This window comes from Heterodontus francisci, chromosome 2 (genome assembly GCF_036365525.1).
Source record: "Heterodontus francisci isolate sHetFra1 chromosome 2, sHetFra1.hap1, whole genome shotgun sequence".
In the NCBI taxonomy this organism is placed as follows: Eukaryota; Metazoa; Chordata; class Chondrichthyes; order Heterodontiformes; family Heterodontidae; genus Heterodontus; species Heterodontus francisci.
In genome coordinates, this window is record NC_090372.1 from 120,534,062 (window position 1) to 120,559,386 (window position 25,325).

General features: G+C 42.7%; 1 protein-coding gene across 1 annotated transcript in view; it reads left to right on the plus strand.

Annotated features, from left to right (window-relative positions):
- elp2 (elongator acetyltransferase complex subunit 2) overlaps positions 1–25,325 on the plus strand; it is a 201,570-nt gene that overhangs the window by 164,392 nt on the left and 11,853 nt on the right. Inside the window, exons 19-21 of the mRNA XM_068010006.1 lie at positions 15,720–15,841; positions 18,286–18,428; positions 22,284–22,397. Coding sequence (XP_067866107.1) covers positions 15,720–15,841; positions 18,286–18,428; positions 22,284–22,397 — 379 coding nt within the window. The remainder of the gene's footprint in view (positions 1–15,719; positions 15,842–18,285; positions 18,429–22,283; positions 22,398–25,325) is intronic.

The following is a 25,325-nucleotide window of genomic DNA, read 5'->3' on the forward strand; positions in this document are numbered from 1 at the left end:
GGTAAACATTCCATTGGGGTTTTTTTCAAAAAACTTAGGCAAAAATTAAATCATGCTCTGAATTATATTCTGAGAGGTTTGCAACATTAATTTAAATTTTTGTTGATTTTTTTTTCTGTGCAGTTGAACTTTCATTTCTGCAACTGCTTTATGAAGGATTATTAGACAATGCACAAAAAGTGACTAGCTCAAGAAAGTAAGGGAACCAAGCATTGTATTGGAGAAATATTTGCATTAAATGTTAATATGTTCATATTTTAGCATGCTTTTAGTTTTGATGTTTTTGATAATTCATTACTGGTTATTGCCAGAGTAGTGTGTCAAAAAGGTGACAACAGGAAGTAAGATTTTCTAGTCAAGAAATGTACAGTGACATTAAGATTTTTGGTATACTAAAGAATATAATGTGAATTTTTTCCCTCACAAATAAATCCTTACAAATCACTGGTTAAGTCCAGTTGGAGCATTGGGTCCAATTCAGGAAGGATGTCCAGGCCTAAGAGAGGTTGCAGAGGAAATATACTTGAATGGTAGGGATGAGGGACTTGAGTTATGTGAAGGGACTAGAGAAGCTGGAGTTGTTATCCTTAAAGCACAGAAGTTTAAGGGGAGATTTAATAGAGGTGTTCATAATCATGAATGGTTTTAAGAGAGTAAGTAAGGAGAAACTGTTTCCAGTGGCAGAAGGGTTAGTAACCAGAGGACACAGATTTAAGATAATTGACAAAAGAACCAGAAGTGATGTGAGGAAACTTTTTTTTTTATGCAGCGAGTTATGATCTGGACTGCTGCCTAAAAGGGCTGTGGAAGCAGATTCGGTAATAACTTTGAAAAGGGAATTGGGAGAAAAATTTTCAGGGCTATGGGGAAAGTATAGGAGAATGGGACTAATTGGTTAGCTCTTTCAAAGAGCCTGCATTAGAATAATGGGCTGAATGGCCTCCTGTGCTGTATCATTCTATGATTCTGTATTCTTTGCTGAAAATTAATTAACAGATCTTTCAATATTGTTGCAGTATACAATGTACAACACTTGCAAACCAAAACAGTCATTGTAAATGCAAATAGTGTAATTTACCTAAATGTCCTAAACCCTAAATTAAAGCCTGAGAAATAAACTTCCTATTGCTGCATTAACTCTACTGTAGAGACAAGATATTTTACTTCCTGAGCACTTTCATAATTAAAAGTAGTTCTATGAAACCATTATCATTGCATACTGATTGTGAACCTAATACAAAAAACTATAGATTGGTCGGCATTCATCCATCTACGAAAGATGATGGACATGCAGAAAATAATCCATTTAAGTGGGGTGTCTCCTCTTGGTGCACCTTTTGCTGATGGCTGTGGAGGCCAATCCTTGAGAGGCAGGTTCTACCACAAGTGCCGCATGTGAAGCTGCCAAGTGACGCTGTGAGTTGTTTTCGGCATTGGCGCCTGTTGCCAAGCTGCTGTAGTCACTGGCCGCATGATAGTGCACAGGATGTGTCTCCATTTCTCCCTTTCACCAGCTAGTGACTCCCGGGTGCGATAGTCGATATTTAAGGCCTTCATGTCCCACTTGCAGCAGGGCTTTGGGCTCCCCACTGCTCATCTGACCCCATCTACCTCAACATATAGAAGGTCTTGGGTATGCGATCGTCTTCCCTCCTCCGGATGTATTCGATTCACCGAAGTCGCCTCTGTTTGATTCGTGCCAATATAGTGGGGAGCTCTTCTTTTGAGAGGACTGCTGCATTTGTGATTTTGTCCTGCCAGGATATACCCATAATGCGCTGCAGACAGTGAAGATGGAAATTATTGAGCTGCTTTTCCTGGTAGCTGTAAGTCACCCATGTTTCACAGCCATAGAGCAAGGTGCTGAGAACATGGGCCTTATAAACCATCAGCTTGGTGTTATCCCATGCGCATTTGCAAGTCGGACAAAGGTGGTAGCTGCTTTCCCTATGCGTATTTCGAGCTCTGCATCAAGGGACAGGTTGTCTGTCACCGTAGACTCAAGGTAGGATAATTTGCTAACCACTTCCAGTGGGGTGTTATTTAGTGTGATCAGGGACAGATATGCAATACCGTGACCACGGTTTTCTTGATGCTTATAATGAAGGTGAATAAGTTACAGGCATGGGAGAGACAGTCCATAAATCTTTGTGGCTGAGTTTCCGTGTCAGCGACTAGCGCGGCGTCATCAGCGTAGAGGAGTTCTCTGATCAGGATGCAATATGTTTTTGTCTTCGTTTTCAGCCTTGATAGATTGTAGAGCTTGCCACCTGACCTAGTGGGCAAGTTGACTCCTTCCATATCTGCAGGGAAGGCGAAGGTCAGGAGCATGGAGAAGATGATGCTAAACAGAGTGGGGGCTAGGACACAACCCTGTTTCACTCCCAACAGTTTCAGAGTGAAGAATGAAGTGGATTCTCAAACTGTACAGTGCAGTGTATGGTGTCATGGAAGGAGCGCACAAGACTGAGGAGCTTCGGTGGACAGCCAATTTTTCCCAAAATCTTGTAGAGCCCTGCTCTGCTGATGTTGTTGAATGCCTTAGTGAGATTTATGAAAATAAGATAAAAGGGTATACTCTGTTCTGTACACTTCTCTTGTAGCTGGCGTATAGAGCAGATCATATCCACAGTTGATCTGCTGGCACGGCAAAGACACTGCGCTTTCGGGTACACTCGGTCTGCAAGTAAATGGAGTCTTTTAAGTATGATTTAGCAAAGGCCTTCCCTGTGACGCTGGAGTGAGGTGAGAGTGACTGCCCTTGACATCAAGGCAGCACTTGACCGAGTATGGCATCAAGGAGCCCTAGCAAAACTGAGGTCAATGGGAATCGGGGAAAATTCTCCGCTGGCTGAAGTCATACATAGCGCAAATGAAGATGGTTATGGTTGTTGGATGTCAATCATCTGAGCTCCAGGACTTCACTGCAGGAGTTCCTCAGGGTAGTGTCCTAGGCCGAACCATCTTCAGCTGCTTCATCAATGACCTTCCTTCAATCAGAAGGTCAGAAGTGAGGATGTTCGCTGATGATTGCACAATGTTGACCAGCATTCGCAACTCCTCAAATACTGAAGCAGTCTGTGTAGAAACGCAGCAAGACCTGGACAATATCCAAGCTTGGGCTAATAAGTGGCGAGTAACATGCATGCCACACAGGTGCCAGGCAATGACCATCTCCAACAAGAGTGAATCTAACCATCTCCCCTTGACATTCAATGGCTGAATCCCCCACTATCAATATCCTAGGGGCTACCATTGACCAGAAACTGGAGTAGCCATATAAATACTTGGCTACAAGAGCAGGTTGGAGGCTAGGAATCCTGCAGCGAGTAATCACCTCCTGATTCCCCAAAGCCTGTCCACCATCTACAAGGCACAAGTCAGGAGTGTGATGGAATACTCTCCACTTGCCTGGATGGGTGCAGCTCCAACAACACTCAAGAAGCTTGACACCATCCAGGACATCCAGCCCGCTTGATTGGCACCCCATTCACAAACATTCACTCCCTCTACCACCGACGTACAGTGGCAGCAGTGTGTACCATCTACAAGATGCACTGCAGCAAGGGTCCTTAGACAGCACCTTCCAAACCCGCAACCTCTATCAACTAGAAGGACAAGGGCAGCAAATGCATGGGAACACCACCACCTGCAAGTTCCTTTCCAAGTCTCTCACCATCTTGACTTGGAACTATATCGCCGTCCCTTCACTGTCGCTGCATCAAAATCCTGGAACTCCCTTCCTAACAGCACTGTGGGTGTACCTACCCCACATGGACTGCAGTGGTTCAAGAAGGCAGCTCGCCACCACCTTCTCGAGGGCAATTAGGGATGGGCAATAAATGCTGGCCTGGCCAGCAACGCCCATATCCCACGAATGAATTAAAAAAAAGTGAGATGCCCCAGTATTTGGTGCAAGCACCTCTGTCACCTTTGTTTTTGTACAGTATGATGAGTTTGACATCCCGCATCTCCTGTGGAACAGAGCCTACTTTCTGCAGAGAAGGAAAAGGTCACTCAGGTGTGGCAATAGATGGGACTTGCTGTTCTTGAACAGCTCAGCTGGGATTCCATCCTTGTCGGGTGCCCTTCTGTTGGCTAGGCGGTCTATGTCCTTCTTGAGCTCCAGTGATGATCTAACTCATCCATGATAGGAACTTGCAGGAGAGGGTCAAGTGCCGACTGGGAGATGTCTGAATCACAGGAGTAGAGCTCACAGTTGTGTTCAGTCCAGCGGGACATCTGTTATTTGTGTCGGTGAGTACTTCACCATCTGCCGACTTCGGGGGTGGGGGCAGCTTTGGTGATGGCAGGGCCCAGCTCCCTCTTGATCCCTTCACACATATAGAAAGCTATAAAGTACTAAAACAATCTATTGGTGAATCAGGCACACTATTTTACAATTCATATGGAAGTTGCATGCCATTGCCGGGATTTTACTCCTGGCGGGCAGGAGCCGTCCAGCGACTGAAAAGTCGGTGGCGAACCCACTTCTGCCTGGCCTGGGGATTCAAACTGTATCTTGTGGGTGCCCGGGCTTTAATTGGTCTGAGGCAGGACTTTAGGTAGGAAGTCCCGCCTAATAGAGCTGCCGACCAGTCAGCAGGCTGGCAGCTCTTTGTCCCAGCAGTGCCACTGGGAGTGGTGGCGGCTGCTGGGACTGCAGCCCAGCTTCGTGAGGAAAATGTCCGGGAACCCCAGAACGCAGGTAAGTTTTTGTTGCCTCGCCGGGGGTGATCGGTTGGGCCCCAGAGAGGCAAAGGGGTAGATTAGGGGGCGGGGGGGGGGGCATGTTGGGTGTTGGAGGTGGTTGGGGCAGTGGGGGCGGCCCTCCATCGGGCGTAGGATGCTGGAGAATGAGGGCACCCCCCAGGACGTCAGAGAGTCACCTCCTTTTAACAGGCGGCTTTTCTCAGGCCTGGCTGCACGACCAACTACGGGTAAAATCCCCGTGGAGGTGGGCGGAGGCTATTAAGTGGTCACTTAAGGGCCTTGATTGACCCAGGGCAGGCAGGCCATTTTTAGCTGCCGCCCCCCGCATAAAGTGGAGGCAGGAGCAGGTCAGAAAGGGACCCCCCGCCCAAGCCTGCCGCTCCCTTTTACGTTTCTCCTCCCCCCCCCACTCCACAACCACCTTTCCGCTCTTTGTTGGGGGGGGCGGGGGAGGGCGTAAAATTCTATCCCATGTATCCTTCATACCTGCACTACAGGGCATAAGCCTGTGACATGTAATGGCAAGACGCATTTTGTAAAACTCACCTGAATTCACAAAAGTCATCTATCTTCTTTGGCCTCCTTGTCTCGGGAGACGATGGGTAAGCGCCTGGAGGTGGTCAGTGGTTTGTGAAGCAGCGCCTGGCGTGGCTATGAAGGCCAATTCTAGAGTGACAGACTCTTCCACAGGTGCTGCAGATAAAATTGGTTGTCGGGGTTGTTACACAGTTGGCTCTCCCCTTGCACTTCTTTCTTTTTTCCTGCCAACTGCTAAGTCTCTTCGACTCCCCACATTTTAGCCCCGCATTTATGGCTGCCCGCCAGCTCTGGCGATCGCTGGCAACTGACTCCCACGACTTGTGATCAATGTCACAGGACTTCATGTCGCGTTTGCAGACGTCTTTAAAGCAGAGACATGGACGGCCGGTGGATCTGATACCAGTGACGAGCTTGAGTCCTTGGGGAACCTGCCATCTTCCATGCGGCTCACATGGCCAAGCCGTCTCAAGCACCGCTGGCTCAGTAGGGTGTATATGCTGGGGATGTTGGCCGCCTCGAGGACTTCTGTGTTGGAGATACGGTCCTGCCACCTGATGCCAAGGTTTTCTCCGGAGGCAGCAAAGATGGAATGAATTGAGACGTTGCTCTTGGCTGACATATGTTGTCCAGGCCTCGCTGCCGTAGAGCAAGGTACTGAGGACACAGGCTTGATACACTCGGACTTTTGTGTTCCGTGTCAGTGCGCCATTTTCCCACACTCTCTTAGCCAGTCTGGACATAGCAGTGGAAGCCTTTCCCATGTGCTTGTTGTTTTCTGCATCTAAAGACAGGTTACTGGTGGTAGTTGAGCCTAGGTAGGTGACCTCTTGAACCACTTCCAGAGTGTGGTCGCCAGTATTGATGGATGGAGCATTTCTGACGTCCAGTCCCATGATGTTCGTTTCCTTGAGGCTGATGGTTAGGCCAAATTTGTTGCAGGCAGCCGCAATCCTGTCGATGAGTCTCTGCAGACACCCTTCAGTGTGAGATGTTAAAACAGCATCTTCAGCAAAGAGGAGTTCCCTGATGAGGACTTTCCATACTTTGGTCTTCGCTCTTAGACGGGCAAGGTTGAACAACCTGCCACCAGATCTTGTGTGGAGGAAAATTCCTTCTTCTGAAGACTTGAGCGCATGTGAGAGCAGCAGGGAGAACAAGATCCCAAACAGTGTAGGTGCGAGAACACAGCCCTGTTTCACGCCACTCAGGATAGGAAAAGGGTCTGATGAGGCGCTGCTATGCTGAATTGTGCCTTTCATATTGTCATGGAATGAGGTGATGATACTTAGTAGCTTTGGTGGACATCCGATCTTTTCTAGTAGTCTGAAGAGACCACGTCTGCTGACGAGGTCAAAGGCTTTGGTGAGATCAACGAAAGCAGCGTAGAGGGGCATCTGTTGTTCATGGCATTTCTCCTGTAGCTGGCGAAGAGAGAACAGCATGTCAATGGTGGATCTCTCTGCTCGAAAGCCACACTGTGCCTCAGGGTAGACGCGCTCAGCCAGCTTCTGGAGCCTGTTTAAAGCGACTCGGACGAAGACTTTCCCCACTATGCTGAGCAGGGAGATTACACGGTAGTTGTTGCAGTCACCGTGGCCACCCTTGTTCTTATAGAGGGTGATGATATTGGCATCACGTGTGTCCTGTGGTACTGCTCCCTCGTCCCAGCACAGGCAAAGCAGTTCATGGAGTGCTGAGAGTATAGCAGGCTTAGCATTCTTAATTATTTCAGGGGTAATGCCATCCTTCCCAGGGTCTTTTCTGCTGGCTAGAGAATCAATGGCATCACTGAGTTCCGATTTTGTTGGCTGTACGTCCAGCTCGTCCATGACTGGCAGAGACTGGGCTGCATTGAGGGCGGTCTCAGTGACAACATTCTCCCTGGAGTACATTTCGAGGTAGTGCTCCACCCAGCGGTCCATTTGCTTGCGTTGATCAGTGATTGTGTCCCCTGATTTAGATTTGAGGGGGGGCGATCTTCTTGATGGTTGGCCCAAAAGCTCTCTTAATGCCATCATACATTCCTCTGATGTTTCCGGTGTCAGAGGCCAGCTGAATATGACTGCATAGGTGTTGCCAGTAGTCATTTGCGCAGCGCCTGGCTGTTATTTGTGCAGCGCTTCTGGCTACTTTAAGTGCTACGGATGTTAACTCGCTGGGGACTTGTAGTTCAGCAGTGCAATGCGCTTAGCGGCTGTGACAGGTTCCAGCTCTTCAAAGTGAGATTGAAACCAGTCTACGTTACGCTTCACACGTTTGCCATAGGTGGTCATTGCTGAGTCATAGATGGCGTCTCTGATGTGGGCCCACTGTGTAAGTTCACATATTCAGTTCGTGCTCAATATAGCAAGAAGGAAGGAAATTTACAGCATTTCTGTGGTGCTAGTTAGGATGAAGAGTTTTACTGACAAATAATGCACTCTTTTATTGTATCACCTGGAAAACTCTTGTCTTGCTGTAGGAGGTCTCACAAAGCAGCAGGATCACTGCACTTAGAATGAATGCTTTTATTCCAATTCTTACCCCCTCAGAGAAACCCGATTCATTGTATATGATTAAGTAACACACATTGAAAGTGAAAGAAGAATCAGACCTGCATCGTTATCATAAACAAAGAAGCATAGACGTGGTATGTTTTTAAAATAATGTGTTACGAGCAGGTGCGAAAGAGGTCTTGGGGTTCCCTTTCAGCCTTCACCTGCTCTTACTGTAACAGGGTTTTGTTTTTTTAAATGCACGGTGTTTGAGCTCCCCCTTGGTGAATCCTTGTTCACCGCTTTCCAATCATAAGGCAAAGAAATAAGTACAAACAGGCTTTCTTGGGTTTAAAGAAGAAAAGTGAAATTTATTAAAACTTAAACTCTATTTTGGTTAACGCCTGCGGATACACTCGCGCCCCCACGCTAGCATGCATAAGCGATACGCACGTGTAAATAGAGACAGAAAACAGCAGAAGAAAAATGGTAAAAAGGTTTGAGGCAATCTCTGAAGGGTTTTTTTCTTTACTGTGCATCAAGCTCGCTGTTGTCCTTGCTTGTAGGTAGATCTTGCTTTTCACTGGGGCCCAGTATCCTTCTTAAACTTTGTTCTCTGTAGGAGGCTTTTCTCTCTTGGGTTCATGTGTCTTCAATGGGTCTTCAGTTCCATGAGAAAGAGATGGAAGCAGATGGGAGAGGCTGCGGCAAGCCAGCCCTGAGAGGTATTTTCAGTCCAGGAGTAAACAGCTTTCTGAGTTCAAATTCTCAGTGGCAAGTTCAAAAAAACCTGCAACAGTTAGTCATGTGATTAAACTGGTCTGACCACGTTTGTTTGTGTATTCCATCATCTTAGCAGTCAACCTGGAATGCTAGCTCTTCCACCTTCAACGTCTAGTAATCAAAAGTCCATTGTGGATTGAATGTATCAGGCCATAGTTTTTTGTCCCTTTTAAGCACTGTCTGTAAATATGCAAATGTCTTTCCAGTCAAGGGTCTGATGTTGCTTTCTTTTAAAAAGAAAGTTCTTTCTTTACTCCAGTAACAGTTTAAAATTAATGTTCATGTGGTGAAATTAATATTCCTCATTCTTGGCAGGTGGGGACCTGCATGACAAATGGGAAAAGATAAAAATTCTGCAGTTGAACTATAAATCTCAATTTAAAGCAATTCTAACATTTTAACTTAAAAAAGGGGCATTCTGTTATATCAGGTCATTGGTCAGGGGAGTGAACTGACATGGATAAGCACCTGAAGAGAGAGAATTTACAGGGTTAGTGCTGGGGAATGGAACTAGTCGGTTTGCTCAGAGAGCCGGCATGGATGTGATGGGATGAATGGCCTCTTCGCTGTAATCATTCTGATATGAATGGGAATGTACATGGAAGCTTAAATTCATGCAGAAAAATATTTTGAGGATGTGAATCTGCTTGAAAGATGACCAAAATCTGCTAAATTTGTCGCAATTCTAACTATTGCAAACACAGAGGGCTGGATTTTCCCATGGGTTTTGGGATCCCGATGTTGGGACCAAATGAAGGTTCCGAACCCGCACTTGCCGGGATCCAGAACGGGGGAGCTATTTTTCAGGGTGGCAGCCTCCTAATTGGCTGCTTCCGAGCTCGCCTCCCAATTAAGGACGGCGGGCAGGCTCCTGATGCTCAATCACAGGCCCGACAGCTCTAAAGCCTTAGCAGGCCCGCTGAGAGTGGTGGCCACTGCTGAGGCGCCCTCAGAGTGGTCAAAATAATTGAATTTTTTCGAGGGGCCAATCAGGTAGGCTCCTCCGATCGGAGGGGAAACCCCTCTGGCGGCAGAGTTTGGGCCACGGGCATGGTCTTTGCTGCTAGCAGTGCCTCCGGCTCCGATGGCCCCACCGGACTGCGGCTTGGAGGCCCTACCCCATTAAGCCGGCGGCCTCCGCATGAGGGTTTTTTGTGGGGGGGGTGGGGGGAGGGCACTCTGTTGTCGGCAAAACGCTGGCGGGCCCTCTATATGACCCCTAATTGGAGCCTTAAATGTGCAGATTGGCTGCCTGCTGCCTTGCAGCGAACAGCAGATCCACATTCTTGCCATCAAAGGAAACATTCTGCGGAGCTGTCCTGGGACGGCACCTCGCTATTTTCCCAATTGCCCTGCCCCCGCCTCCACTCCTGCCACCCTGGGGACGGGAAAGTTCTGCTCAGAGATTTACTGATGTTACTCAGTTGCTGATTATTTCCAGTTTGTGTTTTAAAAGTGCTGAAAAGTGGCAACATCTTATTGAATTCTTCTGCAGTGGCATGATGAATTGTGGGCCATGAACATTTAAGAGCTATGTAAATTAAAATATAGTTTATTTTTCAAGTTAATATTGACAAAAAAATCTATTTTTAGTTTCATGCAATGATTGATGTCATATTGTTTCCACTAACCAGTGGAAATTTTAAATTTCACATTATTTGAATGATAGTGTTGTCTACTCCATTGTGTGCTGATATTGTAGAACACGTGCTTTCTCTCTATAACTGGAAGGCTTTTCTTGATATACAATGCATATGGCTAAGCTGAGTAAATGCTAGGCTAATTGCTTACACATCTGGGTAACAAGTCGGGTTGAGATACAAGTGACTTGACAGAGAAACTCTCAATTTCCTTCATGAGTTAAGTTTTAGTGTGTTCATGTTGCAACTCATTTCAAAATTTAAATTTAAACTTATCACCCTTAGCTTAAATGAAAGCAAAATACTTTGGATGCTGGAAATCTGAAATAAAAACAGAAAGTGCGAGAAATACACAGCAGGTCACATTTGACACGTTATCTCTGTTTCTCTCTCCACAGATGCTGCCAGACGTGCTGTGTATTTCCAGCACTTTGTTTTTATTTCACCCTTCGCTTAATGTTAGTTTCAAATCAAAATCTGTGCATGCAGAGTCGAGTAATCCAGTCAAACATGGCTGGATTCCAATGGTTTGACCTGGTGCCTTTAAATCAAAGGGAGAGCTGTCAGATTAAGCAATTACAAGGTTTAAATTAAAATTACCAAAATACTACAGGCTCTTTATACTGCCCATACTTCCATTCCCTGGGGATGGATGTGTATCCAGAGCTCCGAAGGTTGAGGAGCACCGTTTACATGTGTTCTATGGAGCAGGAAGCACTGCTAGATACAAAGACAGTGAGACAACACTAGAGCAGAGTGCTGTTTGGGAGCTACCCAGCTAATTGGGTTAAAGGACAAGGTGAGCATTCCCATACTCCTCAGACAAGCAATCCCTAAGCAGGGAGTTAATATAAGATTTCTGTCACCTGCTGTAAGCGGATTTGAGAGCAGACCTCTCAGCCTCCAAACTCTTTCAGCACCTTTAAAGGTAGCGACAGCACGCCACCATTTCTGCCACTGTAAGGTTTCAGAGAGCCACAGGTGGTGTTGCTGGCATCAGCCAATCAGAAGTACACTGATGCATTGTTTGCCAAGGAAAATGAGCAAATTGTTTTTTTCATAAATGCCAAGGAGCTGCAAGCATGTGTCTTGCTTTTTCCCATCTCACTGGTTTGCGCAGGGCGTAATTGACAGCATCCATTTGGGTCTGAGTTCTAACAAATAAAAGTGCCAGCTCCTTGCTGCTGTTGATGGCTTAGCCACGTTTTGTTTTGCCCTGGATGCTACCCCCTTCATGACCTGATTTCCAAGCCAGGGAAATAGGACATTGTTCCTCTGGTCGATTTGTAACAGCTGTTCAGTGGCTTTGCCATCCAGCCTATACAAATAGCCCTCTTAGCTGGAATGCAAATGGATTGTTAACTTGTTTTCACTGCTGTCATGAAATTTTGTTTCGTTGCGCTGCCGCTTGAAAAGTTATGTTCAAGCAAAATTCACTTCCTATATGCATTCCAAGATATTTGTCTGGAGATTGTAGGCTTCTACACTGCTCACCCATGCTCAGGCTTGCTTGTTCCATCCACAGGTCCTGCCCAGGCTCTGAGGTGCTCCAGTCCTTTTAAGCAGCCACAGGCCTTTAAGACCTGCAGCAGTGCTTCAATTTCTTGTGCCCTCACAACTAAGGCTTCCTTGCCTGCCCACGTAATACCCAAGACATGCTAATTAGCCCTGAGAGGGAATTCAGGTGCAGAGAAGTGATATCAGGTGCAGTATTATTCCAGTCCATTACCCCAAGTGTACTACTGCTTTCTGAGAGATCCAGGAAAATCATCCCTGAAGCGGTTAAAACTTGAGAAATGCACTCAAGCTATTCAATTGATGGGCATCACAGAAAAGCAAGCTACCACCAAACAATTTGGAGGAATATTTTAGATTTTTAAAAATTTCTTTTTAGATTTTTTTCCCCTTTTCACCTTTGGTGTATTGAATGATATAATCTCAGCAGAGACCTGCTCCCAAGCATCTGCCAGTATTGTTCTGTAATCTACAAAGCAGGAGAGAAGACTGAGTCCGATTTGCTCTTCAGGTCTTCCTTCTCTTCTCCAATGGCTTTCATGGGGTTGGATAATCAACATGTAGAAAAAAATTATGGCTATCATCTCAAATCTAGCCACTTGATGAAGAAATCAGCTACCTTTTTAAAACTTTGAAAAGGCATTCATGCTTGTGTGTTCTTTGTCAGATTCTAGGAGACTGGTATCAATAAATTGGAAACTAGTTTTAACAAATGCTAGTCTGCTGGAATCTAATCTGAAGAAGGGCCAGTATTAAAAAGAAAAGTCAGCATGAAAATAATGTGTGAAAAAAATCTGTACAAATTGAAAAATGGTACCCGATTATCACAAGCACACGCCAGCCTTGGCAATGAGTGCCACTGTCACGCAGGAAGATCTGTATACTATTATGGGTTCTATGATATGTTACTACTCATTACGTTTAATAAATTTGAAAAAATCTCAGGACATTTTTTTTGCGCTCCCACTTTTAAAGTAGTACTATGATTGCTTTAATGCAGTTTGACCAAATAGTGCCCTGAATTTCGCAGTCGGTAGTAACCTGGGCGGCACAGTGGCGCAGTGGTTAGCACCGCAGCCTCACAGATCCAGGGACCCGGGTTCAATTCTGGGTACTGCCTGTGCGGACTTTACAAGTTCTCCCTGTGATCGTGTGTGTTTTCGCCGGGTGCACCGGTTTCCTCACACAGCCAAAGACTTGCTGGTAGGTAAATTGGCCATTGTAAATTGCCCCCAGTGTAGGTAGGTGGTCGGGAATATGGGATTACTGTAGGGTTAGTATAAATGGGTGGTTGTTGGTCGGCACAGACTCGGTGGGCCAAAGGGCCTGTTTCAGTGCTGTATCTCTAAATAAATTAAAAGAAATAAATAAAGTTAGGCACCGAGTCAAATAAGGAGATAGAATGTTAGATGACCAAAAGCTTGGTTAAAGAAAGAGGTTTTAAGGAGCGTCTCAAAGGAGAAAATAGAGCAAGAGAGGCAGAGAAGTGTAGTAAAGGAATTCCAAAGCTTAGGGCCTAGTTGAAGGCATGACTGTCAATGGTGGAGTAATTAAAATCGGCCAAGAGGCCAGAATTAGGAACGCAGAGGGTTGTGGGGCTGGAGGTAATTACAGAGATAGGGAAAGGCAAGGATGGAGAGATTTGAAAACGAGGATGAGAATATTAAAATTGAGGCATTGCTTAACTGGGAGTTAATGTAGGTCAGCAAGCACAGGGGTGATGCATGAACGAGACTTAGTTTGAGTAAGCATACAGGCAATAGAGTTTTGGATGACCTTGTGTTTACAGAGGGTAGAACGTGGGAGGCAAGCCAGAAGTGCGTTAAAGTCAAGTCTGGAGGTAACAAATGTATGGGTGAGGTTTTCAGCAGCAAAAGGCAAGGGTGGATTTCGGTGATGTTACGGAAATTAAAATAGACAGTCTTAGTGATGGCACGGATATGTGATTGGAAGCTCATCTCGGGGTCAAATATGACACCAAGATTATGAACAGTCTGGTTCAGCCTCAGACAGCTTCCAGGAAGAGGGATGGAATCTGTAGCTAGTGAACGGAGTTTGTGGCGGGGACTGAAGATAATGGCCTCAGTCTTCCCAATATTTAATTGAAGGAAATTTCTGCTCATCCAGTACTGGATATCAGACACAAAGTCCAATAATTTAGCAACAGTGGGGGTGTCAACAGAGGTAATGGTGAGGTAGAGCTGGGTGTCATCAGCATATGTGAGAAAACAAATGCTGTGTTTTCGGATGACGTCACTGAGGGGCAGCATGTAGATGAGAAATAGGAGGGGGCCAAGGATAGATCCTTTGGGGTGCCAGAGAGAATGATGCAGGAGCAGGAATAGAAGCCATTGTGAATGATACTCTGGCTACGATGAGATAAGAACGGAACCAGGTCATTGCAGTCTCACCCAGCTGTATGACAGTGGAGAAATGTTGGAGGAGGATGGTGTGGTCAACCATGTCAAAGGCTACACATTGAAGTAGTCATATACAGCAAACCAGGAAGTTATTAACACTTAATATCCTTCACTTTTAATATAAATTTTCATATAGCAAAATAAATGATTATGGTTGAATTAAGATGGAAGCTAAAATACAGGTAAACAAACTTTACATTTTTAATAAAAATATGTGGGCTTTTTTTATCATAATGGAAAAATTTGACATTCCACAAATATAAAGCTAGCTTCTCTGTCCCACTGAGGGCCTTTGGCAGTAATTATGAAGTTAGTATAGCATTAAAAATTGAGTTATTCTTCATTCAACAAGGTGTAACTTTTTAAAAAGTTTTTTTATTTACAGCAAGACTAACAGCGTAAGAGTAGAAGGTCTCGTCAATTCAATTGATTTCCCATTGATTGCAGTCTAAGGATGCCTCAACAGCACTTTATCTGGAGTAGTGTAGAATCACTGAATTTCTGCATTATTCTGCACATGTGCAGACTCCAGCAGTTGCTGACAGTTTAATTGGAGTAATGATGGCGAATGCTGATGTTTTTGTCATCATTACCACTATAAAATCCAGGCCAGTGGCTTCGGTCTTCCCAAAATTTAGTCGGAGGGAATTTCTGCTCATCATTTAAAGACAGTGGTGGGGTTGAAGGAGGTGGTGGTGAGGTAGAGGGCAAGCAACTTTGTATCTCCTTAGCCATCAGATTGAAAAATTCTTAATGAGGTGCAAAGAGGCTGAGCCAATAAATGTTAGTTAGAATCGTTAATTTAATGCCAACTCAAAAAACAAAGCAAACTAAAAACAGGGAAATAAAGATGGGATTAAAACAGAGATAAAAGAGACAAAGAAAAACATCTTTTTTTGATCTTCAACAATAATTAAAATCTTAACGAGTAAGACTCCACACTTGTCAAAGTTAATTTTCAGTGCCAGAGAGGTTGTTTGGCAATAATTATCACAGGGTTAAAACATTTACTTACACTGGAATGGATAAGCTCTGTCTCATCCTTTTTGGGAATTTAATGGGTATCAGGTGACTTTGCGCCCTTCCATGTGTTTCAGTGCCAAGTCTCTCACCGAAATTCTGCTACATTGCAGCTTCTGGAGGAGCACAGTAACTTGGACAGCAACTTCCTGATTACTGCATTTAACTGCGTATGTGCTGTTGATGGCATGTCCTGGCTTAGCTAATCTTAGTGGCAACATGGGAGTTTACACCAGCATTCCTGGGCTGGGCAAGGGAATATTAGATAGGATTTCCACACCTACTGATTATCTAGTGACACTTGCTGGAAGTGCATGTGCATGAGCATTGGTTGTGGCCAGAACTAGGGTTGCCTGTTGTGGTTGAATAGCTTGCTAAAATTCCAAGTCCAGGCCCAGTGATGTGTAATGGCTTCATAAGTGACTAGAACCAATGGAATTTTATGCTTGGAAGGAGTTACTACCTTCAGCAGCATAGGGCAGCAAATGGATCAGGAATAAACTAGCTTGTATATCTATAATGATTTTTTATTAAATAAACAATAGACTTTACCTGAATGAACGTAATTACCTTGAAAGTGTTTTGCTTGTAATCTATTTGTGTTTTGATTTCAGATCCTTTTTTCTCCTTGTTTGCACACACTGATAAAAGTACATCTGTACACAGTCGAATTATTTGGTCCTGTGACTGGACCTTCAATAGTAAATACTTTGTCACTGGTAGCCGTGACAAGAAGGTGAGTAATGAGAGTAGGTCAGGAGGGGGATGGATGAGAAATTTACATAATCTTTAAAAGAATATTATTGGGAATAACTGCAGAAGTACCCTCAGAAGACAAATAAATTTTAAATGATAAAGTGCCTGAGGCTGCATTACTTTAAGAGTTTTCTACTTAATGTTGCAATATCTTGATGTTTTGTTATCGCAGTTTCGGTGATGGTAGAAAAACAAACTATGTCATATCAATGGCATAGGTCTGGAACACCTTTGTATGGTGCGACTTGAGACATTGAAATCAAAGAATGAAACTGCTTTATAAAAAATTATTCTGGTTGCTGTAAAATGCATGTTTTCTTTGATAGAATTTTGTTAATTTTGAAAATCAGAAGAGTAGAATTAACAGTTTGATTAGATGGAAGCTGCATGTCTGCCTGAAAGCTTGCCCAGGTATATCCTACATACAGAAAAAAGGATGAATCTAACCTGGTCAATTATTACCCTATCCCGTCTCCTCACAATTATCAGCAAAGTGATGGAAGGAATTACCAATAGTGCCATCAGCACTCACTTACCAATAACCTGGTCACCAACTCTCAGCTAGGGTTTCAGGAACCACTCAGCTGCAGACCCCATCACACCCTTGATGCAGATATCAACACTACAGCTAAATATCAAAGGAGAGGTGCAAGTAGCTTCCCCTGATATCAAAGAAGCATTTGATCTAGTATGGCACCAGGGAGCCTTCGCAAATCTCAGGTCAATGAGGATCATGGTAAAACTCTGCAGTGCGAGAGTCATTCCTGATTGAAAGGAAGATGGTTGTTGTCAGAGGTAATCATTGCAGCCTCAGAAAATCAGTGAAAAGGTTCCTCAGGACCAGTCGAATTATTTGGTCCAGTGACTGGACTTGCAATCATAAATACTTTGTCACTGGTAGCCCTGACAAGGAGGTGAGTAATGAGAGTAGGTCAGGAGGGGGATAGATGAGAAATTTACATAATCTTTAAATTTGATCAATTTGGCTGACCCCAAAGTTCAAAATCAGAATTTACAGTTACTACTTATAATCTCTCACCTGTCAATAATGAACATTTGTACTCACTTAGTATTAACATCACATTTGCTTTAAGTGAAGAAGAAAGATGCTTTAACTTGTGGTCAGGAATGGCAGTGCAACTAACAGATGAGCTTTTCCTGATGAGCTATCTAACAAAGTTGCTCAGGACAGCATCCTCACCCTAATCATATTCAGATACTTCATCAATGACTGTCTTGTCACAAGGTCAAGAGTGGGTTGCTCACTGAAGAGTCCACTGTTCAGCTCCATTCACTACTCTGTCAATAATGAATCAAGTCATACCAACCTACAACAGGGTTTGGACAGCACCCAGGTTTGAACTGATAGTTTCAGCATTCACACTACGTTTGTGCCAGGCAATGGTCATCTTGAATAAGGAAATTCAACCTCAGCCCCCTTTTCCTCTACTGCGCCGCCCCCCCACTGCGCCAAACCACAACCTTCAATAACACTACTATCGCTAAGTTTCCCATCATCAACATTTTGAGGTTCACCATTGACTAGAAGGTATTATATGATCAGTTATATTAACAACATGACTACAAGAGCAGGGCAGAGTAGAATACTCTGTGACGAATGGTTCACCTCATGGCCTGTCCAAGACTCTCCACTATCTACCAGCTTCAAATCAGGAGGGAGATTAAATACTCATCACTCGTCTGGATGGATGGAGCTGCAGCAGTGCTCAAGAAGCTCAACACCAGGAAGAAGCAATTTGCTTGATTGGCACCCCTGCTAGGAGACAGATTGGTGGTGCATTGTTTGTTTAAGAATTTGACCCCATAGAAGAGCTGAATCATGTGGTTGTCCCCATTTCTGCAGTCACTGAAAGTATATTCAGTTCTATTTTTGCACATCCTCAACTTTGTTAGATAGCTCATCAGAAAAAGCTCATGTTTTAGTTGCACTGCCATTCCTGCCCATAAGTTAAAGCATCTTTCCTCTTAACTTGAAGCAAATGGGATGTTAATATTAAGCGAGTGCAAATGTTGATTATTGACAGGTGGGAGATTATAAGTAGTAACTGTAAATTCTGATTTTGAACTTTAGGGCTAGCCAAATTCATCAAAATGTCTTTTTCTGGTCCTGTGCATTTCTGTGTTTCTATTTCTTGAAGAAGGCAAGAAGCATATGTAATCACTGTAGAAACTGAACTGCATGCAATGAAATGTTCTGGAAGGTAAAGTTTCAGAAAGCATGTAACTGTATCGGATAAGCTTTGCACTTTTTACATGTATAATCTGCTTTCGCAGCCTTTGCCTTATGGTTCATTTTTCTAATATTTGGATTCCTAAAGTCTTAATTTCTGCTCATGCAAATTGGTAATTTTGATCTAAATGTTGTGTCATGATATTTGCAGTAGTTTGTTTTTTTTTTGGTAGCTGGTTGTGTGGGGTGATATGTCGTCAGCTGAAAGAACTGAAGGAAGCAGCCAGGGCATTGTCAGGCCATGTTCATCAGTGCTGGATGTAGGAGATGCAGCCACAGCTGTCAGCTTCAGCCCTGTTACAAGTCTAGATGGGAGGTAGGTTAATAAGTTGATATGGTTCTCTTCTGTAATGAATCAGTAGATCAACAATCGTAAAGGTAAAATGTGCAATTAAAGAGGCATGTGGGTCATGCAAAAAGTTTACTTGGAGCATAAATAGTCTTTTTAGGTACTAAGGAACTAAGATTATTTTCACTGCTTTTATGACAAGTCCTACTCTGCAAGAACTTGTTGGAATATATGCTTGTTTTGTGCATTTTGCGTCAGAGTACAGTTCAAATCCCTTCACATAATATACATTTCTCCCCTTCCTGCCACACCGCACTTCATGTAGGTCTATCAGTATTTACAAACCAAGTCGATTGCAACTCTTGACAAGTTATTTTTCCACATAAGTTCACAAAAAGCTCTAAGGTATAAAGTATATTAATTGCATTCTTACAGTGACATGTCTTAGAAAATTTATGTTACAGGTGTTCATTCTGCAGTCAGTGCTGTGGCGGCCAGGTGAGGAAGGGGTCTCGGGCTCCCCCTTTTGCCCCTTCTCTGGTTTGATGGCAACATGATTTATCCTTTTTAACACAGTGATTGAATTTACCCCCTCAGTGAGTGCTTTACCCCCTTAGTGTTCCTCTAATGTAATTTCAAAAGAACCAATCAGACAGGTTTTCTTGAATTTAAGCAAGAAAGATGTAAGTTGATTATTCTTAATACTCTAAGCCGGTTTCAATTACTAAACATACGCTATGCATTCATGCACATATTCACATAAGAGTCTCACACACACAAATAGATTACAGAGGGAAAACAGCTTTGGTAGTTGGAGTAGAGTCTGGAATAAATGGAATTTAAATACTGTTTATCAGTCCCAGAGTCCTCAGTTGAAATTGTAGGCCTGGTGTCCTCGCTGGGCCACGTGCACAGTTGCGGGCTTGCTTATCAGGGCTCCGGAAGGCAAAAGAGGGGTTCATTCCCTGGTTGTTGGCTGTGGTGGTCTGTAGCCTTGAGGCTTTAACAGTTTCAGCCGGCTCTTTTCTGGATCTTTACTGGAGAGAGTGAGAGAGCTGCTCTTTGGATGGCTTTTCCATTACTACTCTCTGCTTTCTGACAAAGCTTACAGTCTTTCCAGAGCTGCACAAGCAGTCACATGAAATTACCAAACCTCTTTGTGGTTTTAATGAGGTCTTTCCGAATCTTCTCTGAGATTCAAGGCTCTACCCCTCAAGCTGCCCAGTCACACTTGGTGAGGGTTGGCTCTTTCAAAGTCAATGGGTGTTGATGGCCCCTGATGACTGTGTTGATAAGGCCACTTCAGGTAATTTAATCAGAGAGCACCCCATTGTTCTGGCTAGATTGAGTCAGTCATGTTTTCTCCAGTCTAATCTTGTGGTGTTTCAAATGTAAATTGCAGTGGCCATCTTGGCTGCCAGTTTACTTTTTTACAAAAGTTATTTGTAAGACTTTCCAGTAAAAGTCTTAGGCAAGGTTCCAACCAATGAAATTAATATTTCCCATTTGGCATGTAGGGTTTTCATGACCATGCTTAGATCATTCTTGCTGTGTTGGAAATGCAGCTATCTGGAGAAAAAACAAGGAAAGTGGCAAAGATGATAGCTAGAATGCTAGCCATGATAGAGGTCTTATCCTCTTTTCAAGCAGTCACGATGTGTTCTAAGAACTAATTTGTGTTCAACTTACACAGCAAGATCATTCTAAAAAGTTGTTCTGAATGAGTGGATCCACCTTGAAAAGACTGCGCTGCAACTTTCAATCCAGCCAAGACTAGCAATAACTCTGGTTCAGTAACATCTGTATGAAGTATTTGGAAATTTGCAGCTCAGCACCAATGTGCCGAAGGAAAATAAGTGTTCTTTCTCTTCTCTCAATTAGATTAACAGCGCCTACCAGTGAAGATAACTGATCCTTCCCAATGTGAGCAGCAACCAACCTTTCAGTGATTGCTTCTCACAATAATGTTCCTGTCATACAGGGCTACTGTTTTTTTGTATGTCCAAAACAAACACTGTAGGCATTCCCTTAAATGCAGTAAATGCTGTTGTGTCACAAGTGGCTGCATTATTTATGCAAGAACACTATAATTAATAATTTAACATCTGACCCTTTTTTGAGTGAGTGTAAAGCAACATCTGAAAAAGGAAGCAGTAGGGTTGTTATCCCACTTTCCCCCAGTCCCCTCACATCAGCACTCGTCAGGTAGAACACATCCAAAGTGAATCTGGCTGCATTTCCAGATGCAGCTTGTTATTTTAGTTCTTGTACAGCTGCCATCAACAGCTGCTGCTTAGTACCTGTTTTGTTACCATTTCATTGTAACCAGTTAGCGGTATCAAACAAGTAGCCATTCTATGCAAAAATCTAAACACCTGTATTTCAAACATTGTGCATTTCTTTCATTATTTTTTTGTCCGTGTGTGATATTACTTAAATGTGTTAATTTTTTCCTATCTTTCTGTCAGTCTCCTTGCAGGTATCCCAACTGAGCGTGCAATGGGGTAGTCTGCTCTCAGTCTTCTGTCAGTGCCTTGCTGTGACCAGGAAATATGTGCATATAACTCAGGATCAATGTGAATCCCTTCTTCCTCCATTTGGAGTATTTTCTCCCCACTATAACATTGCTGAGAATAGTAACACAGATAGATCCATATCCCATCATTCAATTACTCTGCACATTAATGCTATTGTATACCAAGTCATCATTCATTTATGTATTTTCACTTAACATTTGTATCTTTGTTAGCAAGGATGTAGGACTTGAAATAGTAATTAATTTTCCTTTAAAATTAGTTCTTCCCTATTCACATACATACTCCAGGATAAATTATATGGTCATTGCATATAGTAAAAGCATGCCAAAAATGACATGTATCTATGCAATTTTGGAAGTTCCTTTCCCCTTCTGTAGTCTGTGATGGCATTTTTAAAATTCCATATACAAAGTGTATTTTACTCTGAACCTTTCTAGAGGTAGTCTGACATACTTTGCTTCCTTTTTCACTTTGATTTAAATACCACATTGAATATTTTACGCCTACTATATTTAGGAAGCTTAATATTTTGTGGAGTGAATTTTCACAAACGTTCTCCCACTTGTCTGCCTTAATTCTAACAGAAGAGCCACATGTAGAAATGGTGCAACTCCAGTTTGTATTGTTTTTCCAAGAGTCTCTGCAGTTCTCCAACAAAGTTACTGTGGATTATTGGGAGAATTCCTGCAGAAATTCATCCTCCCAGTTATTTTCCCAGCAGAGAAATCTCTCCACTTTACTCCCCGCAATCCCCCAGCACCTGAATTAGATTTGCCTTGAGTCAATGGTTATTCTCAAAATATCTTTGCAGAAAATACATTTATAGCTGTTGTATGTGTTGACATATCCAATTCGTAGGTGAAGGTGCTTGGATAAGTTAGATAAGTAAATGCAGATGATTTTCTGAAGAGTGGAGTTTAAATCTCTCAATTGATAATATCAAACTATAAGACAGCATGTTTTAATTAAATCTGCATTTTGATGAAAAGTCATCAACCTCAAACATTAACTCTGTTTCTCCCACCACAGATGCTGCCAGAACAGCTGAATATTTCCAGTATTTTCTGTTTTTATTTTAGTACTGCATTACTGTATGGTGAACTTTAAATTATGCACCAGCAATATTCCATTTTTTTTTAAAGGCTATATATATGGCTGAAGCAGATAATTGATGATGGTGATCTGCAGCATTAGCATTTCTTTGTCTGCCTAAATATTTTGATCTTTCAAAGTTTGGGGATACAACTCACTTGTATTCAGTTAAATGCTATTGCCCTATTCAATGAGTAGACGAGAAATAAAGTCACCTGTTGTAAAATTAGATTTTTTCTTCCCTCTCTGATAGCTACATTCTTGCGGTGGGTTTGGACTGTGGAAATATATTATTATACAAGTGGAAGGCAAATGAAAATACTTCATCAAATGCAGACTGGATAAAATGTTTGAAACTGGACAAATTGTATCCTTTGTGTGCATGAAAGCTACAGTTAACATTGTAGCGAGTGGTTATAGGTGCTTTTGTTACATTGCTATGGATGCAGCTTGGAGTGACTTGATTTAATTAATGCTCTAGAATCAAAACCTGACAAAATAAACCATTTTCTTAACTGACTCATAGGAGAGTAAAGGCTTCCTTTTTAAAATGACTTTGGCTGCTACAGCTGTGGCATAATCTATAATTTAAATATACTGTTTGTAGTTTCCCCTGTGCCACTGAAGTATCTTGAAATAATTTAGATTATGGTACTATCTGTTAATCTAGCTGGATGAATGACTTTTAAACTGCTTCATTAGCTTTTAAACAAATTTTGTTTGGGAATATTCAGCTTGGATGTTGGATTCCAATTAAGAACTAGCATACTTGGGATTGTGTTCAAGTGCATATGGTAATACGAATTACTGACTTCCTGTCTCAATAACTTAAAAGTACTTGATTATATTTAAATCAAATTTTAGTCTTTTCTCCAAAGAAACTCAAAAACTGGGAATCATAAGCATCAACTTAATGTCTTCAGTTATGTATACATTTTCCTTTAGATGAGCACTTCATCATTAAGTGATTCCTCTTCATTGGGTGGATTGGATTCTGTTTCAATCTAAATATGCGTTTGCACTACAACTATAAGCATTGAACCAAAGAATTTTCACCTCATACCAATGCTGGAGTTGTAGTGCAAGTTCAACCAAAGCCAAATTTATATTGAGATGGCAGAATTCTCCTTCACTAGAAAAGAAGAAAGATTTGCATTGTCTATCATGACTTCAGGATGTCCTCCTGCCTCGGTCTGGGCTACATGTGACTCCAGACCCACACTATGTGGTTAACTCTTACTTTACTTGGCCAATTCTGAGGACATTATCAGTTACCAAGAACAGAATGATCACTGTGAGAGCGCTATCATCACACAAAGCGCAGTGATTCAAGCAGAAAAAGACTTGTTTTTCTATAGTGCCTTTCACAACCTCAGGATGCCTCAAAGTGATTTCCTGCCAAAAAAGTACTTTTTGAAGTGTAGTCACTGTTTTAATGTAGGAAACACAGCAACCAATTTGTGCCCAGCAAGCTCCCACAAACAGCAATGTGAAAATGACCAGCTAATCATTTTTAGTGATGTTGATTAAGGGATATATATATATAGGCCAGAACACTGGGGGTACTTCCACTGCCCCTCTTCAAAATAGTGCCATGGGATCATTTATGTCCACCTGAAAAAGAAGGCGCAGCCTTGGGGTTTAGCACGTGCACTATCGGAAGCACCGTCTTTTGTATCATTCACTTAGTATTCCACTGGAGTACCAACCTAGATTTTTTTGTTCAAGTCTCTGGAGTGGGACTTGAAACCATAACCTTCTGACTGAGCCTTTCAGCATACCATTACCAGTGCAGTTTTTACAAGAGGTAAGAGATTCATGCTGATAAGCCCAACCTCCCCACTAGACCACAGGCAGAAAGAGAGGGCTTCCCTCCGTAATCTCTTTCTAATGTGGCGGTTGTTTGAATTTCCCATCTTTTAAAATGCAAACAAAAATCTTGTAAAGGGAAGGAAACCAAATGAAGCTTGTCTCATCTTTACTTAAGTAGGATATTCCTTGGGGAGGACCACTTATTAAATCTGTCTGTTATACGTGTGTACATAGTGACTCAACTTGCTTTTTAAAGTTTAGTTTTTGCATTGCTGCTGGAACATATGCGATTAAATCTAGCTTTTGAAGAAAGGTTGCAATTCATTAACTTCGTGCAATACTATTCCTTCCCTTCCCCACCTAATTTAGATTGTATATAAAAACTGGTAGGAGAAAGAAATTGAATATTCTTCTCTCAGTTTTCTCACTTGTCCTGAAGGTAGTGACTCATGCTTGGGAGTATTTTTCCACAAGCAGTGACAGGTAGCTGTTGCAACATTTGTGAGCGTTTGCAATGAACATAGGAAGCATCAAACATCTAAGCTCAGTTTTTTCTCCACCAAAATACACTTTGCAGCAGAAGTCAATGAGTAGCTTTTTGAGTTTGGTATTTCTGCAGGATTAGGATTAAACATAATTTTTCTCACCAAAAGGTGCTTTGAGCCAGTAAGGGATAGTCTAAAATTCAATTTTTTTTGTGAGATTTGGTATTGTTTGTATATCAAAGGCTTGCACAATTCACAGTCGCTTTCCATGAATATTTATATCCCTTAAAGTGCAAAATGAAATGTAATTCATCAAAGTTTTTTTTAAATTTGCCAACACTTTGGGATCAATGCAGCCATTGCAGAGTTCCTTCATTTATTTTGGATCACTATTTACCTTCAGTGTTGATGATAAAATTTAATACATAGGTATGTTGCCTTTTGAGTGGGCAATACTTTTAATCTCAGCAAAAATCTAAAAGAACTGCCTGCAGAAGGGCAGTGGACACTTGTAAATAATGGCCACTCAGCTCACTGCTAAAAGCTGGGAAGCATTGGGTTCTGTGATCACTACTTTCACATTGTGATGTCCAGTGTAGAATAAGGACCTGAAAGGGTTAATGCTGGAGACAGAGAGCAATCCCTCCCACTGTCGTGGTGATGATGTAATAGTCATATAGTAGTGGGCTTTGGAAGAAGAGTGTGGCAGCATGTAGGATGTTAGCTAGAGAGGCTTGTGGAGAGTGTATATAGAGATGTGCAAATAATAAGTTATCAGTTGAGCTTATCCAGACTCTGAGACTTTATCAACAATGCCCTAGCTGCACTGCAACAACACACAACATGGTGGCACCAGTTAAAGCAACCAGAAACGACTGAAAACACCTTACCTCGTGAAGTAGAGTCAAAAGAACAGCAGATCTCATTGGGTGACTGCAGAGAGCTCCAGGACTGCTCTGTAGCCTGAAGAAGACACGGACTGTCAGTGTGTCAGCCGT